This window comes from Oncorhynchus masou, unplaced genomic scaffold, assembly GCF_036934945.1.
Source record: "Oncorhynchus masou masou isolate Uvic2021 unplaced genomic scaffold, UVic_Omas_1.1 unplaced_scaffold_3089, whole genome shotgun sequence".
In the NCBI taxonomy this organism is placed as follows: Eukaryota; Metazoa; Chordata; class Actinopteri; order Salmoniformes; family Salmonidae; genus Oncorhynchus; species Oncorhynchus masou.
This window is the reverse complement of record NW_027009507.1, coordinates 5,081-26,745: the sequence shown is the minus strand read 5'-3', so window position 1 is coordinate 26,745 and position 21,665 is coordinate 5,081. Positions and strand designations below refer to the sequence as shown.

The 21,665-nt window shown below is 52.4% G+C and overlaps 1 protein-coding gene across 1 annotated transcript; it reads right to left on the bottom strand.

Annotated features, from left to right (window-relative positions):
* Positions 1-1,166: 1,166 nt before the first annotated feature.
* On the bottom strand, positions 1,167-20,271 carry LOC135534162 (sister chromatid cohesion protein PDS5 homolog A-like; the record flags this gene model as incomplete). The annotated part of the gene is made up of 4 exons (XM_064961275.1): positions 1,167-1,949; positions 13,254-13,483; positions 15,512-15,596; positions 20,135-20,271. Coding segments are annotated over 4 exons (456 nt in total), but the record flags the coding sequence as incomplete, so codon positions are not given.
* Between the last annotated feature and the right edge of the window lie 1,394 nt (positions 20,272-21,665).

The window sequence follows — 21,665 nt, the reverse complement described above, 5'->3', positions numbered from 1 at the left end:
CCCTGGGAAGGCCAGGGGAGAGCAAGCGATCACAGATCAGCTGGTATCTCTAATGTCACTTCTCAGACCAAATGTGTAGAAGATGCTGAAACATTCAACTAACTTGAAGCCCCACCCCCCCAGTAATTAACCAACAGACTTAAATTTCAATACAAATTTTAATTTCAAAGTTCTCAATGTTTTGACTGCTAAAAAGATGTGGAAAGGAAAATGACAAGTTTGTCTCTTCGTCAGTTAAGCCCTGCTTGTACAACGCTTTTTCTGAAGAGTGGCCCAACTCCTCCTCTCCTTCCTCCCTTCCCTCCTCAAACAAGTGTGAGAAAGAACTGTGTGTGTTTATCACACAGCCAAACATACAGTATATATATATGGCTTAAGTACATAATAGCCAAGTTTTAAACTATATAAAATAAACACACTGATGATAGAGAGACAGGAAGGAGGGGACAGAGAGAGAGAGACAGGAAGGAGGGGACAGAGAGAGAGAGACAGGAAGGAGGGGACAGAGAGAGAGAGAGAGACAGGAAGGAGGGGACAGAGAGAGAGAGAGGACAGGAAGGAGGGGGACAGAGGGGAGAGAGAGAGACAGGAAGGAGGGGACAGAGAGAGAGAGAGAGACAGGAAGGAGGGGACAGAGAGAGAGAGACAGGAAGGAGGGGACAGAGAGAGAGAGACAGGAAGGAGGGGACAGAGAGAGAGAGACAGGAAGGAGGGGACAGAGAGGAGAGAGACAGGAAGGTTTTGTCATCAAAACAGAAAAAGGGGACAGAGAGAGACAGGAAGGAGGGGGCAGAAGAGACATAAAGGAGGGGACAAAAGACAATGTTTTGGAGGGGACAGAGACAGACAGGAAGGAGGACAGAGAGAGACAGGAAGGAGGGGACAGAGAGAGACAGGAAGGAGGGGACAGAGAGAGACAGAAGGAGGGGGCAGAGAGAGACAGGAAGGAGGGGACAGAGAGAGACAGGAAGGAGGGGGCAGAGAGAGACAGGAAGGAGGGGGAGAGAGAGACAGGAAGGAGGGGACAGAGAGAGACAGGAAGGAGGGGAGAGAGAGAGACAGGAAGGAGGGGAGAGACAGGAAGGAGGGGACAGAGAGAGACAGGAAGGAGGGGACAGGACAGAGAGAGACAGGAAGGAGGGGATAGAGGAGGAAGAGGCAATATATCCTGGGGGGGGAATTTAATAAGCAACAACTTGTTTTGTCATCAAAACCAGATTAAAACGGCTTGGAAATATTTCTTTTCAAAACAACTGCTCCACAAAAGATAAAGAGCAACAAAAACAATGTTTTGGAGATTAAGACCCACATACAACGGAGAATCAGATCAGGACTAGAGAGAGAGAGAGAGAGAGAGAGAGAGAGAGAGAGAGAGAAAGAGAGAGAGAGAGAGAGAAAGAGAGAGAGACAGAGACAGAGAGAGAGAAAGAGAGAGAGAGAGAGAGAGAGAAAGAGAGACAGAGAGAGAGAGAGAGACAGAGAGAGAGAGAGAGAGAGAGAGAGAGAGAGAGAGAGAGAGAGAGAGAGAGAGAGAGAGAGAGAGAGAGAGAGAGAGACAGAGAGAGAGAGAGAGAGAGAGAGAGAGAGAGAGAGAGAGAGAGAGAGAGAGAGAGAGAGAGAGAGAGAGAGAGACAGAGAGAGAGAGAGAGAGAGAGAGAGAGAGAGAGAGAGAGAGAGAGAGAGAGAGAGAGAGAGAGAGAGAGAGAGAGACAGAGAGAGACAGAGAGAGAGAGAGAGAGAGAGAGAGAGAGAGAGAGAGACAGAGAGAGAGAGAGAGAGAGAGAGAGAGAGAGAGAGAGAGAGAGAGAGAGAGAGAGAGAGAGAGAGAGAGAGAGAGAGAGAGAGAGAGAGAGAGAGAGAGAGAGAGAGAGAGAGAGACAGAGAGAGAGAGACAGAGAGAGAGAGTTTCTTTAGGGTCTTGATCTGGGCTGCAGTGGTCTGCTGTTTACCTGAAACAAGAAGAGAGGACCTTAGAGACCACACACACACACACACACACACACACACACACACACACACACACACACACACACACCCTATCCTTCTATATAGCAACAAAACAATAGACAATTTAATTTCTTCAGCTGAAATGTCTCTCCTCTCCTCTCCTCACCAGGTCTAGGATCTGTCTCTCCTCCCCTCACCAGGTCTAGGATCTGTCTCTCCTCACCAGGTCTAGGATCTGTCTCTCCTCAACTCACCAGGTCTAGGATCTGTCTCTCCTCCTCACCAGGTCTAGGATCTGTCTCTCCTCACCTCACCAGGTCTAGGATCTGTCTCTCCTCCTCACCAGGTCTAGGATCTGTCTCTCCTCACCAGTCTCTCCTCACCAGGTCTCACCAGGATCTGTCTCTCCTCTCCTCACCAGGTCTAGGATCTGTCTCTCCTCACCAGGTCTAGGATCTGTCTCTCCTCACCTCACCAGGTCTAGGATCTGTCTCTCCTCACCTCACCAGGTCTAGGATCTGTCTCTCCTCACCAGGTCTAGGATCTGTCTCTCCTCACCAGGTCTAGGATCTGTCTCTCCTCTCCTCACCAGGTCTAGGATCTGTCTCTCCTCACCAGGTCTAGGATCTGTCTCTCCTCACCTCACCAGGTCTAGGATCTGTCTCTCCTCACCAGGTCTAGGATCTGTCTCTCCTCACCAGGTCTAGGATCTGTCTCCCCTCACCAGGTCTAGGATCTGTCTCTCCTCACCTCACCAGGTCTAGGATCTGTCTCTCTCCTCACCAGGTCTAGGATCTGTCTCTCCTCACCTCATCAGGTCTCTCCTCTCACCAGGATCTGTCTCCCTCACCAGGTCTAGGATCTGTCTCATCTGTCTCTCCTCACCAGGTCTAGGATCTGTCTCACCTCACCAGGTCTAGGATCTGTCTCACCTCACCAGGTCTAGGATCTGTCTCACCTCACCAGGTCTAGGATCTGTCTCTCCTCACCAGGTCTAGGATCTGTCTCTCCTCTCCTCACCAGGTCTAGGATCTGTCTCCCCTCACCTCACCAGGTCTAGGATCTGTCTCTCCTCCCCTCACCAGGTCTAGGATCTGTCTCTCCTCTCCTCACCAGGTCTAGGATCTGTCTCTCCTCCCCTCACCAGGTCTAGGATCTGTCTCACCTCACCAGGTCTAGGATCTGTCTCTCCTCACCAGGTCTAGGATCTGTCTCTCCTCTCCTCACCAGGTCTAGGATCTGTCTCTCCTCACCTCACCAGGTCTAGGATCTGTCTCTCCTCACCTCACCAGGTCTAGGATCTGTCTCTCCTCACCAGGTCTAGGATCTGTCTCTCTAGGATCTCTCCTCACCAGGTCTAGGATCTGTCTCTCCTCACCTCACCAGGTCTAGGATCTGTCTCTCCTCTCCTCACCAGGTCTAGGATCTGTCTCTCCTCCCCTCACCAGGTCTAGGATCTGTCTCACCTCACCAGGTCTAGGATCTGTCTCTCCTCACCAGGTCTAGGATCTGTCTCTCCTCTCCTCACCAGGTCTAGGATCTGTCTCTCCTCACCAGGTCTAGGATCTGTCTCTCCTCACCTCACCAGGTCTAGGATCTGTCTCTCTCCTCACCAGGTCTAGGATCTGTCTCTCCTCCCCTCACCAGGTCTAGGATCTGTCTCTCCTCACCAGGTCTAGGATCTGTCTCTCCTCACCAGGTCTAGGATCTGTCTCTCCTCACCAGGTCTAGGATCTGTCTCTCCCTCTCCTCACCAGGTCTAGGATCTGTCTCTCCTCACCTCACCAGGTCTAGGATCTGTCTCTCCTCACCTCACCAGGTCTAGGATCTGTCTCTCCTCACCAGGTCTAGGATCTGTCTCTCCTCACCAGGTCTAGGATCTGTCTCTCCTCACCAGGTCTAGGATCTGTCTCTCCTACCTCACCAGGTCTAGGATCTGTCTCTCCTCTAGGACCTCACCAGGTCTAGGATCTGTCTCTCCTCTCCTCACCAGGTCTAGGATCTGTCTCTCCTCTCCTCACCAGGTCTAGGATCTGTCTCTCCTCACCTCACCAGGTCTAGGATCTGTCTCTCCTCACCTCACCAGGTCTAGGATCTGTCTCTCCTCACCAGGTCTAGGATCTGTCTCCTCACCTCACCAGGTCTAGGATCTGTCTCTCCTCACCTCACCAGGTCTAGGATCTGTCTCTCCTCCCTCACCAGGTCTAGGATCTGTCTCTCCTCACCAGGTCTAGGATCTGTCTCTCCTCCCTCACCAGGTCTAGGATCTGTCTCTCCTCTCCTCACCAGGTCTAGGATCTGTCTCTCCTCACCAGGTCTAGGATCTGTCTCTCCTCTCCTCACCAGGTCTAGGATCTGTCTCACCTCACCAGGTCTAGGATCTGTCTCCCCTCACCAGGTCTAGGATCTGTCTCTCCTCACCAGGTCTAGGATCTGTCTCTCCTCACCTCACCAGGTCTAGGATCTGTCTCTCCTCTCCAGGTCTAGGATCTGTCTCTCCTCACCAGGTCTAGGATCTGTCTCTCCTCTCCTCACCAGGTCTAGGATCTGTCTCTCCTCTCCTCACCAGGTCTAGGATCTGTCTCCCCTCACCAGGTCTAGGATCTGTCTCTCCTCACCAGGTCTAGGATCTGTCTCTCCTCACCAGGTCTAGGATCTGTCTCTCCTCTCCTCACCAGGTCTAGGATCTGTCACCTCTCCTCACCTCACCAGGTCTAGGATCTGTCTCTCCTCACCTCACCAGGTCTAGGATCTGTCTCTCCTCACCTCACCAGGTCTAGGATCTGTCTCTCCTCTCCTCACCAGGTCTAGGATCTGTCTCTCCTCACCTCACCAGGTCTAGGATCTGTCTCTCCTCACCAGGTCTAGGATCTGTCTCTCCTCACCTCACCAGGTCTAGGATCTGTCTCTCCTCACCTCACCAGGTCTAGGATCTGTCTCCCCTCACCAGGTCTAGGATCTGTCTCTCCTCCCCTCACCAGGTCTAGGATCTGTCTCCCCTCACCAGGTCTAGGATCTGTCTCCCCTCACCTCACCAGGTCTAGGATCTGTCTCTCCTCACCTCACCAGGTCTAGGATCTGTCTCTCCTCACCAGGTCTAGGATCTGTCTCTCCTCTAGGACCTCACCAGGTCTAGGATCTGTCTCTCCTCCCTCACCAGGTCTAGGATCTGTCTCTCCTCACCTCACCAGGTCTAGGATCTGTCTCCCCTCACCAGGTCTAGGATCTGTCTCTCCTCACCAGGTCTAGGATCTGTCTCTCCTCTCCTCACCAGGTCTAGGATCTGTCTCTCCTCACCAGGTCTAGGATCTGTCTCTCCTCACCAGGTCTAGGATCTGTCTCTCCTCACCTCACCAGGTCTAGGATCTGTCTCACCTCACCAGGTCTAGGATCTGTCTCTCCTCACCTCACCAGGTCTAGGATCTGTCTCTCCTCACCTCACCAGGTCTAGGATCTGTCTCTCCTCACCTCACCAGGTCTAGGATCTGTCTCTCCTCTCCTCACCAGGTCTAGGATCTGTCTCTCCTCTCCTCACCAGGTCTAGGATCTGTCTCCCCTCACCAGGTCTAGGATCTGTCTCTCCTCACCAGGTCTAGGATCTGTCTCTCCTCACCAGGTCTAGGATCTGTCTCTCCTCTCCTCACCAGGTCTAGGATCTGTCTCTCCTCACCTCACCAGGTCTAAGATCTGTCTCTCCTCACCTCACCAGGTCTAGGATCTGTCTCTCCTCACCTCACCAGGTCTAGGATCTGTCTCTCCTCACCTCACCAGGTCTAGGATCTGTCTCTCCTCACCTCTGCAGGTCTAGGATCTGTCTCTCCTCTCCTCACCAGGTCTAGGATCTGTCTCTCCTCACCAGGTCTAGGATCTGTCTCTCCTCACCAGGTCTAGGATCTGTCTCTCCTCACCTCACCAGGTCTAGGATCTGTCTCTCCTCACCTCACCAGGTCTAGGATCTGTCTCTCCTCACCTCACCAGGTCTAGGATCTGTCTCTCCTCACCTCACCAGGTCTAGGATCTGTCTCTCCTCTCCTCACCAGGTCTAGGATCTGTCTCTCCTCACCTCACCAGGTCTAGGATCTGTCTCTCCTCACCAGGTCTAGGATCTGTCTCTCCTCACCTCACCAGGTCTAGGATCTGTCTCTCCTCACCTCACCAGGTCTAGGATCTGTCTCTCCTCACCTCACCAGGTCTAGGATCTGTCTCTCCTCCCCTCACCAGGTCTAGGATCTGTCTCCCCTCACCAGGTCTAGGATCTGTCTCCCCTCACCAGGTCTAGGATCTGTCTCTCCTCACCTCACCAGGTCTAGGATCTGTCTCTCCTCACCTCACCAGGTCTAGGATCTGTCTCACCTCACCAGGTCTAGGATCTGTCTCTCCTCACCTCACCAGGTCTAGGATCTGTCTCTCCTCACCAGGTCTAGGATCTGTCTCTCCTCACCAGGTCTAGGATCTGTCTCTCTCCTCACCAGGTCTAGGATCTGTCTCACCTCACCAGGTCTAGGATCTGTCTCTCCTCACCTCACCAGGTCTAGGATCTGTCTCCTCCTCACCTCACCAGGTCTAGGATCTGTCTCTCCTCACCTCACCAGGTCTAGGATCTGTCTCTCCTCACCTCACCAGGTCTAGGATCTGTCTCTCCTCACCTCACCAGGTCTAGGATCTGTCTCTCCTCACCTCACCAGGTCTAGGATCTGTCTCTCCTCACCTCTGCAGGTCTAGGATCTGTCTCTCCTCTCCTCACCAGGTCTAGGATCTGTCTCTCCTCACCAGGTCTAGGATCTGTCTCTCCTCACCAGGTCTAGGATCTGTCTCTCTCCTCCCCTCACCAGGTCTAGGATCTGTCTCTCCTCACCAGGTCTAGGATCTGTCTCTCCTCACCAGGTCTAGGATCTGTCTCTCCTCCCTCACCAGGTCTAGGATCTGTCTCTCCTCCTCACCCAGGTCTAGGATCTGTCTCTCCTCACCAGGTCTAGGATCTGTCTCTCCTCACCTCACCAGGTCTAGGATCTGTCTCTCCTCACCTCACCAGGTCTAGGATCTGTCTCTCCTCACCAGGTCTAGGATCTGTCTCTCCTCACCAGGTCTAGGATCTGTCTCTCCTCTCCTCACCAAGTATAGGATCTGTCTCTCCTCTCCTCACCAGGTCTAGGATCTGTCTCTCCTCACCAGGTCTAGGATCTGTCTCTCCTCTCCTCACCAGGTCTAGGATCTGTCTCTCCTCTCCTCACCAGGTCTAGGATCTGTCTCTCCTCTCCTCACCAGGTCTAGGATCTGTCTCTCCTCACCAGGTCTAGGATCTGTCTCTCCTCCCCTCACCAGGTCTAGGATCTGTCTCTCCTCCCCTCACCAGGTCTAGGATCTGTCTCTCCTCTCCTCACCAGGTCTAGGATCTGTCTCTCCTCTCCTCACCAGGTCTAGGATCTGTCTCTCCTCACCAGGTCTAGGATCTGTCTCTCCTCTCCTCACCAGGTCTAGGATCTGTCAGGTCTCCTCTCCTCACCAGGTCTAGGATCTGTCTCTCCTCTCCTCACCAGGTCTAGGATCTGTCTCTCCTCACCAGGTCTAGGATCTGTCTCTCCTCTAGGATCTGTCTCTCCTCACCAGGTCTAGGATCTGTCTCTCCTCTCCTCACCAGGTCTAGGATCTGTCTCCTCCCCTCACCAGGTCTAGGATCTGTCTCTCCTCACCTCACCAGGTCTAGGATCTGTCTCACCTCACCAGGTCTAGGATCTGTCTCACCTCACCAGGTCTAGGATCTGTCTCTCCTCACCTCACCAGGTCTAGGATCTGTCTCACCTCACCAGGTCTAGGATCTGTCTCACCTCACCAGGTCTAGGATCTGTCTCTCCTCTCCTCACCAGTTCTAGGATCTGTCTCTCCTCACCTCACCAGGTCTAGGATCTGTCTCTCCTCACCTCACCAGGTCTAGGATCTGTCTCACCTCACCAGGTCTAGGATCTGTCTCACCTCACCAGGTCTAGGATCTGTCTCTCCTCACCTCACCAGTTCTAGGATCTGTCTCTCCTCACCTCACCAGGTCTAGGATCTGTCTCACCTCACCAGGTCTAGGATCTGTCTCTCCTCACCAGGTCTAGGATCTGTCTCTCCTCACCTCACCAGGTCTAGGATCTGTCTCACCTCACCAGGTCTAGGATCTGTCTCTCCTCCTCACCAGGTCTAGGATCTGTCTCTCCTCCCTCACCAGGTCTAGGATCTGTCTCTCCTCACCTCACCAGGTCTAGGATCTGTCTCTCCTCACCAGGTCTAGGATCTGTCTCTCCTCACCAGGTCTAGGATCTGTCTCTCCTCTCCTCACCAGATCTGTCTCTAGGGATCTGTCTCTCTCTAGGATCTGTCTCTCCCTCACCTCACCAGGTCTGGGATCTGTCTCTCCTCACCAGGTCTAGGATCTGTCTCTCCTCACCAGGTCTAGGATCTGTCTCTCCTCCCCTCACCAGGTCTAGGATCTGTCTCTCCTCACCAGGTCTAGGATCTGTCTCTCCTCTCCTCACCAGGTCTAGGATCTGTCTCTCCTCCCCTCACCAGGTCTAGGATCTGTCTCTCCTCACCTCACCAGGTCTAGGATCTGTCTCACCTCACCAGGTCTAGGATCTGTCTCACCTCACCAGGTCTAGGATCTGTCTCTCCTCACCTCACCAGGTCTGGGATCTGTCTCTCCTCACCAGGTCTAGGATCTGTCTCTCCTCACCAGGTCTAGGATCTGTCTCTCCTCCCCTCACCAGGTCTAGGATCTGTCTCTCCTCTCCTCACCAGGTCTAGGATCTGTCTCTCCTCCCCTCACCAGGTCTAGGATCTGTCTCTCCTCACCTCACCAGGTCTAGGATCTGTCTCACCTCACCAGGTCTAGGATCTGTCTCACCTCACCAGGTCTAGGATCTGTCTCTCCTCACCTCACCAGTTCTAGGATCTGTCTCTCCTCACCTCACCAGGTCTAGGATCTGTCTCACCTCACCAGGTCTAGGATCTGTCTCTCCTCACCAGGTCTAGGATCTGTCTCTCCTCACCTCACCAGGTCTAGGATCTGTCTCCCCTCACCTCTGCAGGTCTAGGATCTGTCTCCCCTCACCAGGTCTAGGATCTGTCTCTCCTCACCAGGTCTAGGATCTGTCTCTCCTCCCCTCACCAGGTCTAGGATCTGTCTCTCCTCACCAGGTCTAGGATCTGTCTCTCCTCTCCTCACCAGGTCTAGGATCTGTCTCTCCTCCCCTCACCAGGTCTAGGATCTGTCTCTCCTCACCAGGTCTAGGATCTGTCTCCCCTCACCAGGTCTAGGATCTGTCTCTCCTCACCAGGTCTAGGATCTGTCTCTCCTCACCAGGTCTAGGATCTGTCTCTCCTCACCAGGTCTAGGATCTGTCTCTCCTCTCCTCACCAGGTCTAGGATCTGTCTCTCCTCACCAGGTCTAGGATCTGTCTCTCCTCTCCTCACCAGGTCTAGGATCTGTCTCTCCTCACCATGTCTAGGATCTGTCTCTCCTCTCCTCACCAGGTCTAGGATCTGTCTCTCCTCACCAGGTCTAGGATCTGTCTCTCCTCACCAGGTCTAGGATCTGTCTCTCCTCACCAGGTCTAGGATCTGTCTCACCTCACCAGGTCTAGGATCTGTCTCTCCTCAGCAGGTCTAGGATCTGTCCTCTCTCCTCACCAGGTCTAGGATCTGTCTCTCCTCTCCTCACCAGGTCTAGGATCTGTCTCTCCTCTCCTCACCAGGTCTAGGATCTGTCTCTCCTCCCCTCACCAGGTCTAGGATCTGTCTCACCTCACCAGGTCTAGGATCTGTCTCTCCTCACCTCACCAGGTCGAGGATCTGTCTCTCCTCACCAGGTCTAGGATCTGTCTCTCCTCACCTCACCAGGTCTAGGATCTGTCTCTCCTCACCAGGTCTAGGATCTGTCTCTCCTCACCAGGTCTAGGATCTGTCTCTCCTCACCAGGTCTAGGATCTGTCTCTCCTCACCTCACCAGGTCTAGGATCTGTCTCTCCTCACCTCACCAGGTCTAGGATCTGTCTCTCCTCACCAGGTCTAGGATCTGTCTCTCCTCACCAGGTCTAGGATCTGTCTCTCCTCACCAGGTCAGGGATCTGTCTCACCTCACCAGGTCAGGGATCTGTCTCTCCTCACCTCACCAGGTCAGGGATCTGTCTCTCCTCTCCTCACCAGGTCTAGGATCTGTCTCTCCTCTCCTCACCAGGTCTAGGATCTGTCTCTCCTCACCAGGTCAGGGATCTGTCTCTCCTCACCTCACCAGGTCTAGGATCTGTCTCTCCTCACCAGGTCTAGGATCTGTCTCTCCTCACCAGGTCTAGGATCTGTCTCTCCTCACCTCACCAGGTCTAGGATCTGTCTCTCTCCTCACCTCACCAGGTCTAGGATCTGTCTCTCCTCACCAGGTCTAGGATCTGTCTCTCCTCACCAGGTCTAGGATCTGTCTCTCCTCACCTCACCAGGTCTAGGATCTGTCTCTCCTCACCTCACCAGGTCTAGGATCTGTCTCTCCTCACCTCACCAGGTCTAGGATCTGTCTCTCCTCACCTCACCAGGTCTAGGATCTGTCTCTCCTCCCTCACCAGGTCTAGGATCTGTCTAGGATCTCCTCTCCTCACCAGGTCTAGGATCTGTCTCTCCTCCCCTCACCAGGTCTAGGATCTGTCTCTCCTCTCCTCACCAGGTCTAGGATCTGTCTCCTCCTCACCAGGTCTAGGATCTGTCTCTCCTCACCTCACCAGGTCTAGGATCTGTCTCTCCTCACCTCACCAGGTCTAGGATCTGTCTCTCCTCCCTCACCAGGTCTAGGATCTGTCTCTCCTCACCAGGTCTAGGATCTGTCTCACCTCACCAGGTCTGGGATCTGTCTCTCCTCCCTCACCAGGTCTAGGATCTGTCTCTCCTCACCAGGTCTAGGATCTGTCTCTCCTCACCAGGTCTAGGATCTGTCTCCTCCTCACCAGGTCTAGGATCTGTCTCCTCCTCACCAGGTCTAGGATCTGTCTCACCTCACCAGGTCTAGGATCTGTCTCTCCTCCTCACCAGGTCTAGGATCTGTCTCTCCTCTCCTCACCAGGTCTAGGATCTGTCTCTCCTCACCTCACCAGGTCTAGGATCTGTCTCTCCTCACCTCACCAGGTCTAGGATCTGTCTCTCCTCTCCTCACCAGGTCTAGGATCTGTCTCTCCTCTCCTCACCAGGTCTAGGATCTGTCTCTCCTCACCAGGTCTAGGATCTGTCTCTCCTCACCAGGTCTAGGATCTGTCTCTCCTCCCCTCACCAGGTCTAGGATCTGTCTCTCCTCACCAGGTCTAGGATCTGTCTCTCCTCACCAGGTCTAGGATCTGTCTCTCCTCCCTCACCAGGTCTAGGATCTGTCTCTCCTCACCTCACCAGGTCTAGGATCTGTCTCTCCTCTCCTCACCAGGTCTAGGATCTGTCTCTCCTCTCCTCACCAGGTCTAGGATCTGTCTCCTCTCACCAGGTCTAGGATCTGTCTCTCCTCACCAGGTCTAGGATCTGTCTCTCCTCACCTCACCAGGTCTAGGATCTGTCTCCCCTCACCAGGTCTAGGATCTGTCTCTCCTCACCAGGTCTAGGATCTGTCTCTCCTCACCTCACCAGGTCTAGGATCTGTCTCTCCTCCCCTCACCAGGTCTAGGATCTGTCTCTCCTCACCTCACCAGGTCTAGGATCTGTCTCTCCTCACCAGGTCTAGGATCTGTCTCTCCTCTCCTCACCAGGTCTAGGATCTGTCTCTCCTCTCCTCACCAGGTCTAGGATCTGTCTCTCCTCTCCTCACCAGGTCTAGGATCTGTCTCTCCTCACCAGGTCTAGGATCTGTCTCTCCTCACCAGGTCTAGGATCTGTCTCTCCTCACCTCACCAGGTCTAGGATCTGTCTCTCCTCACCAGGTCTAGGATCTGTCTCTCCTCTCCTCACCAGGTCTAGGATCTGTCTCTCCTCACCTCACCAGGTCTAGGATCTGTCTCTCCTCTCCTCACCAGGTCTAGGATCTGTCTCTCCTCACCAGGTCTAGGATCTGTCTCCCCTCACCAGGTCTAGGATCTGTCTCTCCTCACCTCACCAGGTCTAGGATCTGTCTCTCCTCCCCTCACCAGGTCTAGGATCTGTCTCTCCTCACCAGGTCTAGGATCTGTCTCTCCTCACCAGGTCTAGGATCTGTCTCACCTCCCCTCACCAGGTCTAGGATCTGTCTCACCTCACCAGGTCTAGGATCTGTCTCTCCTCTCCTCACCAGGTCTAGGATCTGTCTCTCCTCACCTCACCAGGTCTAGGATCTGTCTCTCCTCACCTCACCAGGTCTAGGATCTGTCTCTAGGATCTGTCTCACCTCACCAGGTCTAGGATCTGTCTCCTCTCCTCACCAGGTCTAGGATCTGTCTCCTCACCAGGTCTAGGATCTGTCTCTCCTCACCTCACCAGGTCTAGGATCTGTCTCTCTCCTCACCAGGTCTAGGATCTGTCTCTCCTCTCCTCACCAGGTCTAGGATCTGTCTCTCCTCACCAGGTCTAGGATCTGTCTCCTCCTCACCAGGTCTAGGATCTGTCTCCCCTCACCAGGTCTAGGATCTGTCTCTCCTCACCAGGTCTAGGATCTGTCTCCCCTCACCAGGTCTAGGATCTGTCTCTCCTCACCTCCTCACCAGGTCTAGGATCTGTCTCTCCTCTCCTCACCAGGTCTAGGATCTGTCTCTCCTCACCTCACCAGGTCTAGGATCTGTCTCTCCTCACCAGGTCTAGGATCTGTCTCTCCTCACCTCACCAGGTCTAGGATCTGTCTCTCCTCACCAGGTCCAGGATCTGGATCTGTCTCTCCTCCTCCTCACCAGGTCTAGGATCTGTCTCTCCTCCCCTCACCAGGTCTAGGATCTGTCTCTCCTCACCTCACCAGGTCTAGGATCTGTCTCTCCTCACCTCACCAAGGTCTAGGATCTGTCTCTCCTCTCACCAGGTCTAGGATCTGTCTCTCCTCACCAGGTCTAGGATCTGTCTCTCCTCTCCTCACCAGGTCTAGGATCTGTCTCTCCTCACCAGGTCTAGGATCTGTCTCTCCTCACCAGGTCTAGGATCTGTCTCTCCTCACCAGGTCTAGGATCTGTCTCCTCCTCACCAGGTCTAGGATCTGTCTCCTCCTCACCAGGTCTAGGATCTGTCTCTCCTCTCCTCACCAGGTCTAGGATCTGTCTCTCCTCACCAGGTCTAGGATCTGTCTCTCCTCACCAGGTCTAGGATCTGTCTCCCCTCACCAGGTCTAGGATCTGTCTCTCCTCACCTCTGCAGGTCTAAGATCTGCGTCACATCCTCAGCTTTAGGGATCTTGATGGAGTTTGGCTCCCCCGAGGGGGCGGAGTCCTGAGCAGGTGCCGCCCTCTTCCTGCCTTTGCCTGCCCCTCCTTCCTTCTCATTGGCCAGAGGGGAGGGTGTGGCCTTGGGGGGGCGTCCGCGGCGAGGTTTGGGGATGGTTGAAGCACCTGTGGTGAGGTCAGAGGTCACTGTGTCCTCCTGAGAGAGAGGAGAGGAAGTGGTGTTTTAAAAATATACAAAATTAGAGAAGGAATAAATATGAGGTTTCACAGGGTTAAATGAACTAACGAGGTTTCACAGGGTTAAATGAACTAACGAGGTTTCACGGGGTTAAATGAACTAATGAGGTTTCACAGGGTTAAATGAACTAACGAGGTTTCACAGGGTTAAATGAACTAACATGACGAGGTTTCACGGGGTTAAATGAACTAATGAGGTTTCACAGGGTTAAATGAACTAACGAGGTTTCACAGGGTTAAATGAACTAACGAGGTTTCACAGGGTTAAATGAACTAATGAGGTTTCACAGGGTTAAATGAACTAATGAGGTTTCACAGGGTTAAATGAACTAACGAGGTTTCACAGGGTTAAATGAACTAACGAGGTTTCACAGGGTTAAATGAACTAATGAGGTTTCACAGGGTTAAATGAACTAATGAGGTTTCACAGGGTTAAATGAACTAACATGACGAGGTTTCACAGGGTTAAGTGAACTAATGAGGTTTCACAGGGTTAAATGAACTAATGAGGTTTCACAGGGTTAAATGAACTAATGAGGTTTCACAGGGTTAAATGAACTAATGAGGTTTCACAGGGTTAAGTGAACTAATGAGGTTTCACAGGGTTAAATGAACTAACGAGGTTTCACAGGGTTAAATGAACTAACGAGGTTTCACAGGGTTAAATGAACTAACATGAGGTTTCACAGGGTTAAATGAACTAACATGAGGTTTCACAGGGTTAAATGAACTAAAGAGGTTTCACAGGGTTAAATGAACTAACGAGGTTTCACAGGGTTAAATGAACTAATGAGGTTTCACAGGGTTAAGTGAACTAATGAGGTTTCACAGGGTTAAATGAACTAACGAGGTTTCACAGGGTTAAATGAACTAACATGAGGTTTCACAGGGTTAAATGAACTAACATGAGGTTTCACAGGGTTAAATGAACTAAAGAGGTTTCACAGGGTTAAATGAACTAACGAGGTTTCACAGGGTTAAATGAACTAATGAGGTTTCACAGGGTTAAATGAACTAATGAGGTTTCACAGGGTTAAATGAACTAATGAGGTTTCACAGGGTTAAATGAACTAATGAGGTTTCACAGGGTTAAATGAACTAATGAGGTTTCACAGGGTTAAAATAACTAACATGAGGTTTCACAGGGTTAAATGAACTAATGAGGTTTCACAGGGTTAAATGAACTAATGAGGTTTCACAGGGTTAAATGAACTAATGAGGTTTCACAGGGTTAAATGAACTAATGAGGTTTCACAGGGTTAAATGAACTAATGAGGTTTCACAGGGTTAAATGAACTAATGAGGTTTCACAGGGTTAAATGAACTAATGAGGTTTCACAGGGTTAAATGAACTAATGAGGTTTCACAGGGTTAAATGAACTAATGAGGTTTCACAGGGTTAAATGAACTAATGAGGTTTCACAGGGTTAAATGAAACTAATGAGGTTTCACAGGGTTAAATGAACTAATGAGGTTTCACAGGGTTAAATGAACTAATGAGGTTTCACAGGGTTAAATGAACTAATGAGGTTTCACAGGGTTAAATGAACTAATGAGGTTTCACAGGGTTAAATGAACTAATGAGGTTTCACAGGGTTAAATGAACTAACAAGGTTTCACAGGGTTAAATGAACTAATGTATACAAATGTGACCAAAATCAAAAAGGTAGGATTTTACTGGGCTTTCTTTCTCATTTAATCTCTCCGCCTCCTTCTCAAAACGAATTGAAGGAGGTCGGAGGGGTCAGTTTAGGTGGTCTGTGGGGTCAGTTTAGGTGGTCCGAGGGGTCAGTTTAGGTGGTCCGAGGGGTCAGTTTAGGTGGTCCGAGGGGTCAGTTTAGGTGGTCCGAGGGGTCAGTTTAGGTGGTCCGAGGGGTCAGTTTAGGTGGTCCGAGGGGTCAGTTTAGGTGGTCTGAGGGGTCAGTTTAGGTGGTCTGAGGGGTCAGTTTAGGTCAGGAGGAATCAAAGACAGGGCCTTCTCTCTCACCTTCTTCCCGTCGTCCGTCTTGGTGATAACAGGGTTCTCTTCATTCTCTCTAGCCCCGCCCTCTGACGACTCCGTCACAACATCCCTACAGGACAGGAAGGGGATTGACATCAACAGGAAGTGTGAGTTTAGGCATCTATATTAATGGTGTGTGTTCAGGTGTAAAGATGTTATATTTTTTTATTATTAGTGTCATGCTTCTTCTAGGAGGTCCTGCCCGCAGGAGGAGGACTAGCCCGCAGGAGGAGGAGGAGGACTAGCCCGCAGGAGGAGAAGGAGGACTAGCCCGCAGGAGGACGACTAGCCCGCAGGAGGAGGAAGAGGACTAGCCCGCTGGAGGAGGAGGAGGACTAGCCCGCAGGAGGAGGAGGACTAGCCCGCAGGAGGAGGACTAGCCCGCAGGAGGAGGACTAGCCCGCAGGAGGAGGACTAGCCCGCTGGAGGAGGACTAGCCCGCAGGAGGAGGACTAGCCCGCAGGAGGAGGACTAGCCCGCAGGAGGAGGACTAGCCCGCTGGAGGAGGAGGAGGACTAGCCCGCAGGAGGAGGAGGACTAGCCTCGCAGGGAGGAGGACTAGCCCGCAGGAGGAGGACTGTCAGCCCGCAGGAGGAGGAGGAGGAGGAGGAGGACCAGCTCACGCAGGAGGAGGACTCAGCTCCGCTGGAGGAGGAGGACTAGCCCGCTGGGAGGAGGAGGACTAGCCCGCAGGAGGAGGAGGAGGACTAGCCCGCAGGAGGAGGAGGAGGACTAGCCCGCAGGACTAGCCCGCAGGAGGAGGAGGAGGACTAGCCCGCAGGAGGAGGACTAGCCCGCAGGAGGAGGAGAAGGACTGGCCCGCTGGAGGAGGAGGAGGACTAGCCCGCAGGAGGAGGAGGAGGACTGGCCCGCTGGAGGAGGAGGAGGAGGACTAGCCCGCTGGAGGAGGACTGGCCCGCTGGAGGAGGAGGAGGACTAGCCCGCAGGAGGAGGAGGAGGACTAGCCCGCAGGAGGAGGAGGAGGAGGACTAGCCCGCAGGAGGAGGAGGAGGACTAGCCCGCAGGAGGAGGAGGGGAGGACTAGCCCGCAGGAGGAGGAGGAGGACTGGCTCCGCTGGAGGAGGAGGAGGAGGACTAGCCCGCTGGAGGAGGACTGGCCCGCTGGAGGAGGAGGATCTGACTAGCCCGTAGGAGGAGGACTAGCCCGCAGGAGGAGGAGGAGGACTAGCCCCAGGAGGAGGACTAGCCCGCAGAGGAGGAGGAGGAGGACTAGCCCGCAGGAGGAGGAGGAGGACTAGCCCGCAGGAGGAGGAGGAGGAGGACTGGCCCGCTGGAGGAGGAGGAGGACTGGCCCGCTGGAGGAGGAGGAGGACTGGCCCGCTGGAGGAGGAGGAGGACTAGCCCGCAGGAGGAGGAGGAGGACTGGCTCCGCTGGAGGAGGAGGAGGACTGGCCCGAACTGGAGGAGGAGGACTAGCCCGCAGGAGGAGGAGGAGGACTAGCCCGCAGGAGGAGGAGGAGGACTAGCCCGTAGGAGGAGGACTGGCCCGCTGGAGGAGGAGGAGGACTAGCCCGGAGGAGGAGGAGGAGGACTGGCCCGCTGGAGGAGGACTAGCCCGCAGGAGGAGGAGGAGGACTAGCCCGTAGGAGGAGGACTAGCCCGCAGGAGGAGGACTAGCCCGCAGGAGGAAGAGGAGGACTAGCCCGCAGGAGGAGGAGGAGGACTAGCCCGCAGGAGGAGGAGGAGGACTAGCCCGCAGGAGGAGGACTAGCCCGTAGGAGGAGGACTGGACCGCTGGAGGAGGAGGAGGACTGGCCCGCTGGAGGAGGAGGAGGACTAGCCCGCAGGAGGAGGACTAGCCCGTAGGAGGAGGACTGGACCGCTGGAGGAGGAGGAGGACTGGCTCGCGCTGAGAGGAGGAGGGGAGGAGGACTAGCCCGCAGGAGGAGGACTAGCCCGCAGGAGGAGGAGGAGGACTAGCCCGCAGGAGGAGGACTAGCCCGCAGGAGGAGGAGGAGGACTAGTCCGCAGGAGGAGGACTAGCCCGCAGGAGGAGGAGGAGGACTAGCCCGCAGGAGGAGGAGGACGACTAGCCCGCAGGAGGAGGAGGAGGACTGGCCCGTAGGAGGTACATGGCCTCTCCTCTTCATCTCTCCTAAATCAGACAGTACATGGCATCTCCTAAATCCCAGCTGGGCTGGGAGTTGGTTCTGGTGCCTCTATGTTAAGGTGTGTTACCTGGTCTTGGTAACAGGAGAGCTGGGCTGGGAGTTGGTTCTGGTGCCTCTATGTTAAGGTGTGTTACCTGGTCTTGGTAACAGGAGAGCTGGGCTGGGAGTTGGTTCTGGTGCCTCTATGTTAAGGTGTGTTACCTGGTCTTGGTAACAGGAGAGCTGGGCTGGGAGTTGGTTCTGGTGCCTCTATGTTAAGGTGTGTTACCTGGTCTTGGTAACAGGAGAGCTGGGCTGGGAGTTGGTTCTGGTGCCTCTATGTTAAGGGTGTTACCTGGTCTTGGTAACAGGAGAGCTGGGCTGGGAGTTGGTTCTGGTGCCTCTATGTTAAGGTGTGTTACCTGGTCTTGGTAACAGGAGAGCTGGGCTGGGAGTTGGTTCTGGTGCCTCTATGTTAAGGTGTGTTACCTGGTCTTGGTAACAGGAGAGCTGGGCCTGGAGTTGGTTCTGGTGCCTCTATGTTAAGGTGTGTTACCTGGTCTTGGTAACAGGAGAGCTGGGCCTGGAGTTGGTTCTGGTGCCTCTATGTTAAGGTGTGTTACCTGGTCTTGGTAACAGGAGAGCTGGGCTGGGAGTTGGTTCTGGTGCCTCTATGTTAAGGTGTGTTACCTGGTCTTGGTAACAGGAGAGCTGGGCTGGGAGTTGGTTCTGGTGCCTCTATGTTAAGGTGTGTTACCTGGTCTTGGTAACAGGAGAGCTGGGCTGGGAGTTGGTTCTGGTGCCTCTATGTTAAGGTGTGTTACCTGGTCTTGGTAACAGGAGAGCTGGGCTGGGAGTTGGTTCTGGTGCCTCTATGTTAAGGTGTGTTACCTGGTCTTGGTAACAGGAGAGCTGGGCTGGGAGTTGGTTCTGGTGCCTCTATGTTAAGGTGTGTTACCTGGTCTTGGTAACAGGAGAGCTGGGCTGGGAGTTGGTTCTGGTGCCTCTATGTTAAGGTGTGTTACCTGGTCTTGGTAACAGGAGAGCTGGGCTGGGAGTTGGTTCTGGTGCCTCTATGTTAAGGTGTGTTACCTGGTCTTGGTAACAGGAGAGCTGGGCTGGGAGTTGGTTCTGGTGCCTCTATGTTAAGGTGTGTTACCTGGTCTTGGTAACAGGAGAGCTGGGCTGGGAGTTGGTTCTGGTGCCTCTATGTTAAGGTGTGTTACCTGGTCTTGGTAACAGGAGAGCTGGGCTGGGAGTTGGTTCTGGTGCCTCTATGTTAAGGTGTGTTACCTGGTCTTGGTAACAGGAGAGCTGGGCCTGGAGTTGGTTCTGGTGCCTCTATGTTAAGGTGTGTTACCTGGTCTTGGTAACAGGAGAGCTGGGCCTGGAGTTGGTTCTGGTGCCTCTATGTTAAGGTGTGTTACCTGGTCTTGGTAACAGGAGAGCTGGGCTGGGAGTTGGTTCTGGTGCCTCTATGTTAAGGTGTGTTACCTGGTCTTGGTAACAGGAGAGCTGGGCTGGGAGTTGGTTCTGGTGCCTCTATGTTAAGGGTGTTACCTGGTCTTGGTAACAGGAGAGCTGGGCTGGGAGTTGGTTCTGGTGCCTCTATGTTAAGGTGTGTTACCTGGTCTTGGTAACAGGAGAGCTGGGCTGGGAGTTGGTTCTGGTGCCTCTATGTTAAGGTGTGTTACCTGGTCTTGGTAACAGGAGAGCTGGGCCTGGAGTTGGTTCTGTGCCTCTATGTTAAGGTGTGTTACCTGGTCTTGGTAACAGGAGAGCTGGGCTGGGAGTTGGTTCTGGTGCCTCTATGTTAAGGTGTGTTACCTGGTCTTGGTAACAGGAGAGCTGGGCTGGGAGTTGGTTCTGGTGCCTCTATGTTAAGGTGTGTTACCTGGTCTTGGTAACAGGAGAGCTGGGCTGGGAGTTGGTTCTGGTGCCTCTATGTTAAGGTGTGTTACCTGGTCTTGGTAACAGGAGAGCTGGGCTGGGAGTTGGTTCTGGTGCCTCTATGTTAAGGTGTGTTACCTGGTCTTGGTAACAGGAGAGCTGGGCTGGGAGTTGGTTCTGGTGCCTCTATGTTAAGGTGTGTTACCTGGTCTTGGTAACAGGAGAGCTGGGCTGGGAGTTGGTTCTGGTGCCTCTATGTTAAGGTGTGTTACCTGGTCTTGGTAACAGGAGAGCTGGGCCTGGAGTTGGTTCTGGTGCCTCTATGTTAAGGTGTGTTACCTGGTCTTGGTAACAGGAGAGCTGGGCTGGGAGTTGGTTCTGGTGCCTCTATGTTAAGGTGTGTTACCTGGTCTTGGTAACAGGAGAGCTGGGCTGGGAGTTGGTTCTGGTGCCTCTATGTTAAGGTGTGTTACCTGGTCTTGGTAACAGGAGAGCTGGGCTGGGAGTTGGTTCTGGTGCCTCTATGTTAAGGTGTGTTACCTGGTCTTGGTAACAGGAGAGCTGGGCTGGGAGTTGGTTCTGGTGCCTCTATGTTAAGGTGTGTTACCTGGTCTTGGTAACAGGAGAGCTGGGCTGGGAGTTGGTTCTGGTGTTGCTGTCTGAGCCAGTGGTCTTGTTGTAGACTCTCCTACCTGGCACCGTCAGAGTCTTATTCACTGTAGACAAGACAGGAGATGGCTTTGGCTGGGGAGAGAGGAGGGGGAGGGAGAGGGGGAGGGGGAGAGAGAGGGGGCATAGAGAGAGTGAGAGAGGGGGGGGCAAAGACAGAGAGAGAGAGGGGGCATAGAGAGAGCGAGAGAGAGAGGGGGCATAGAGAGAGCGAGAGAGAGAGGGGGCATAGAGAGAGCGAGAGAGAGGGGGCAAAGACAGAGAGAGAGAGAGGGGCAAAGACAGAGAGAGAGGGGGCAAAGACAGAGAGAGGGGGCAAAGTCAGAGAGAGAGGGGGCAAAGAGAGAGAGAGGGGGCAAAGAGAGAGAGAGAGGGGGCAAAGAGAGAGAGAGAGGGGGCAAAGAGAGAGAGAGAGAGAGAGAGGGCAAAGTCAGAGAGAGAGGGGGCAAATAGAGAGAGAGAGAGGGGGCAAAGAGAGAGAGAGGGGGCAAAGAGTGAGAGAGGGGGCATAGACCATTATACAGGTACATAGAACAGGTACAGGTTATTAAAGATATAATCTAGATATTATACAGGTACTATAACAGGTTATAAAAAAGATATAATCGAGATATTATACAGGTACATTGAACAGGTTATTAAGATATAATCTAGATATTACACAGGTATATAGAACAGGTTATTACAGATATAATCTAGATATTATACAGGTATATAGAACAGGTTATCACAGATATAATCTAGATATTATACAGGTACATAGAACAGGTTATTAAGATATAATCTAGATATTATACAGGTATATAGAACAGGTTATTAAAGATATAATCTAGATATTATACAGGTATATAGAACAGGTTATTAAAGATATAATCTAGATATTATACAGGTACATAGAACAGGTTATTAAGATATAATCTAGATATTATACAGGTATATAGAACAGGTTATTAAAGATATAATCTAGATATTATACAGGTACATAGAACAGGTTATTAAGATATAATCTAGATATTATACAGGTACATAGAACAGGTTATTAAAGATATAATCTAGATATTATACAGGTCCATAGAACAGGTACAGGTTATTAAATATATTATACAGGTACACAGAACAGGTTATTAAGATATAACATAGATATTATACAGGTACATAGAACAGGTTATTAAAGATACAATCTAGATATTATACAGGTATATAGAACAGGTTATTAAAGATATAATCTAGATATAGATTACAGGTACTATAACCGGTACTATAACCGGTACTATAGCCGGTACTATAACAGGTACTATAACAGGTACTATAACAGGTACTATAACAGGTACTATAACAGGTACAGGTACTATAACAGGTACTATAACAGGTACTATAACAGGTATTATAACAGGTACTATAACAGGTATTATAACAGGTACTATAAAAGGTACTATAACAGGTACTATACCAGGTATTATAACAGGTAC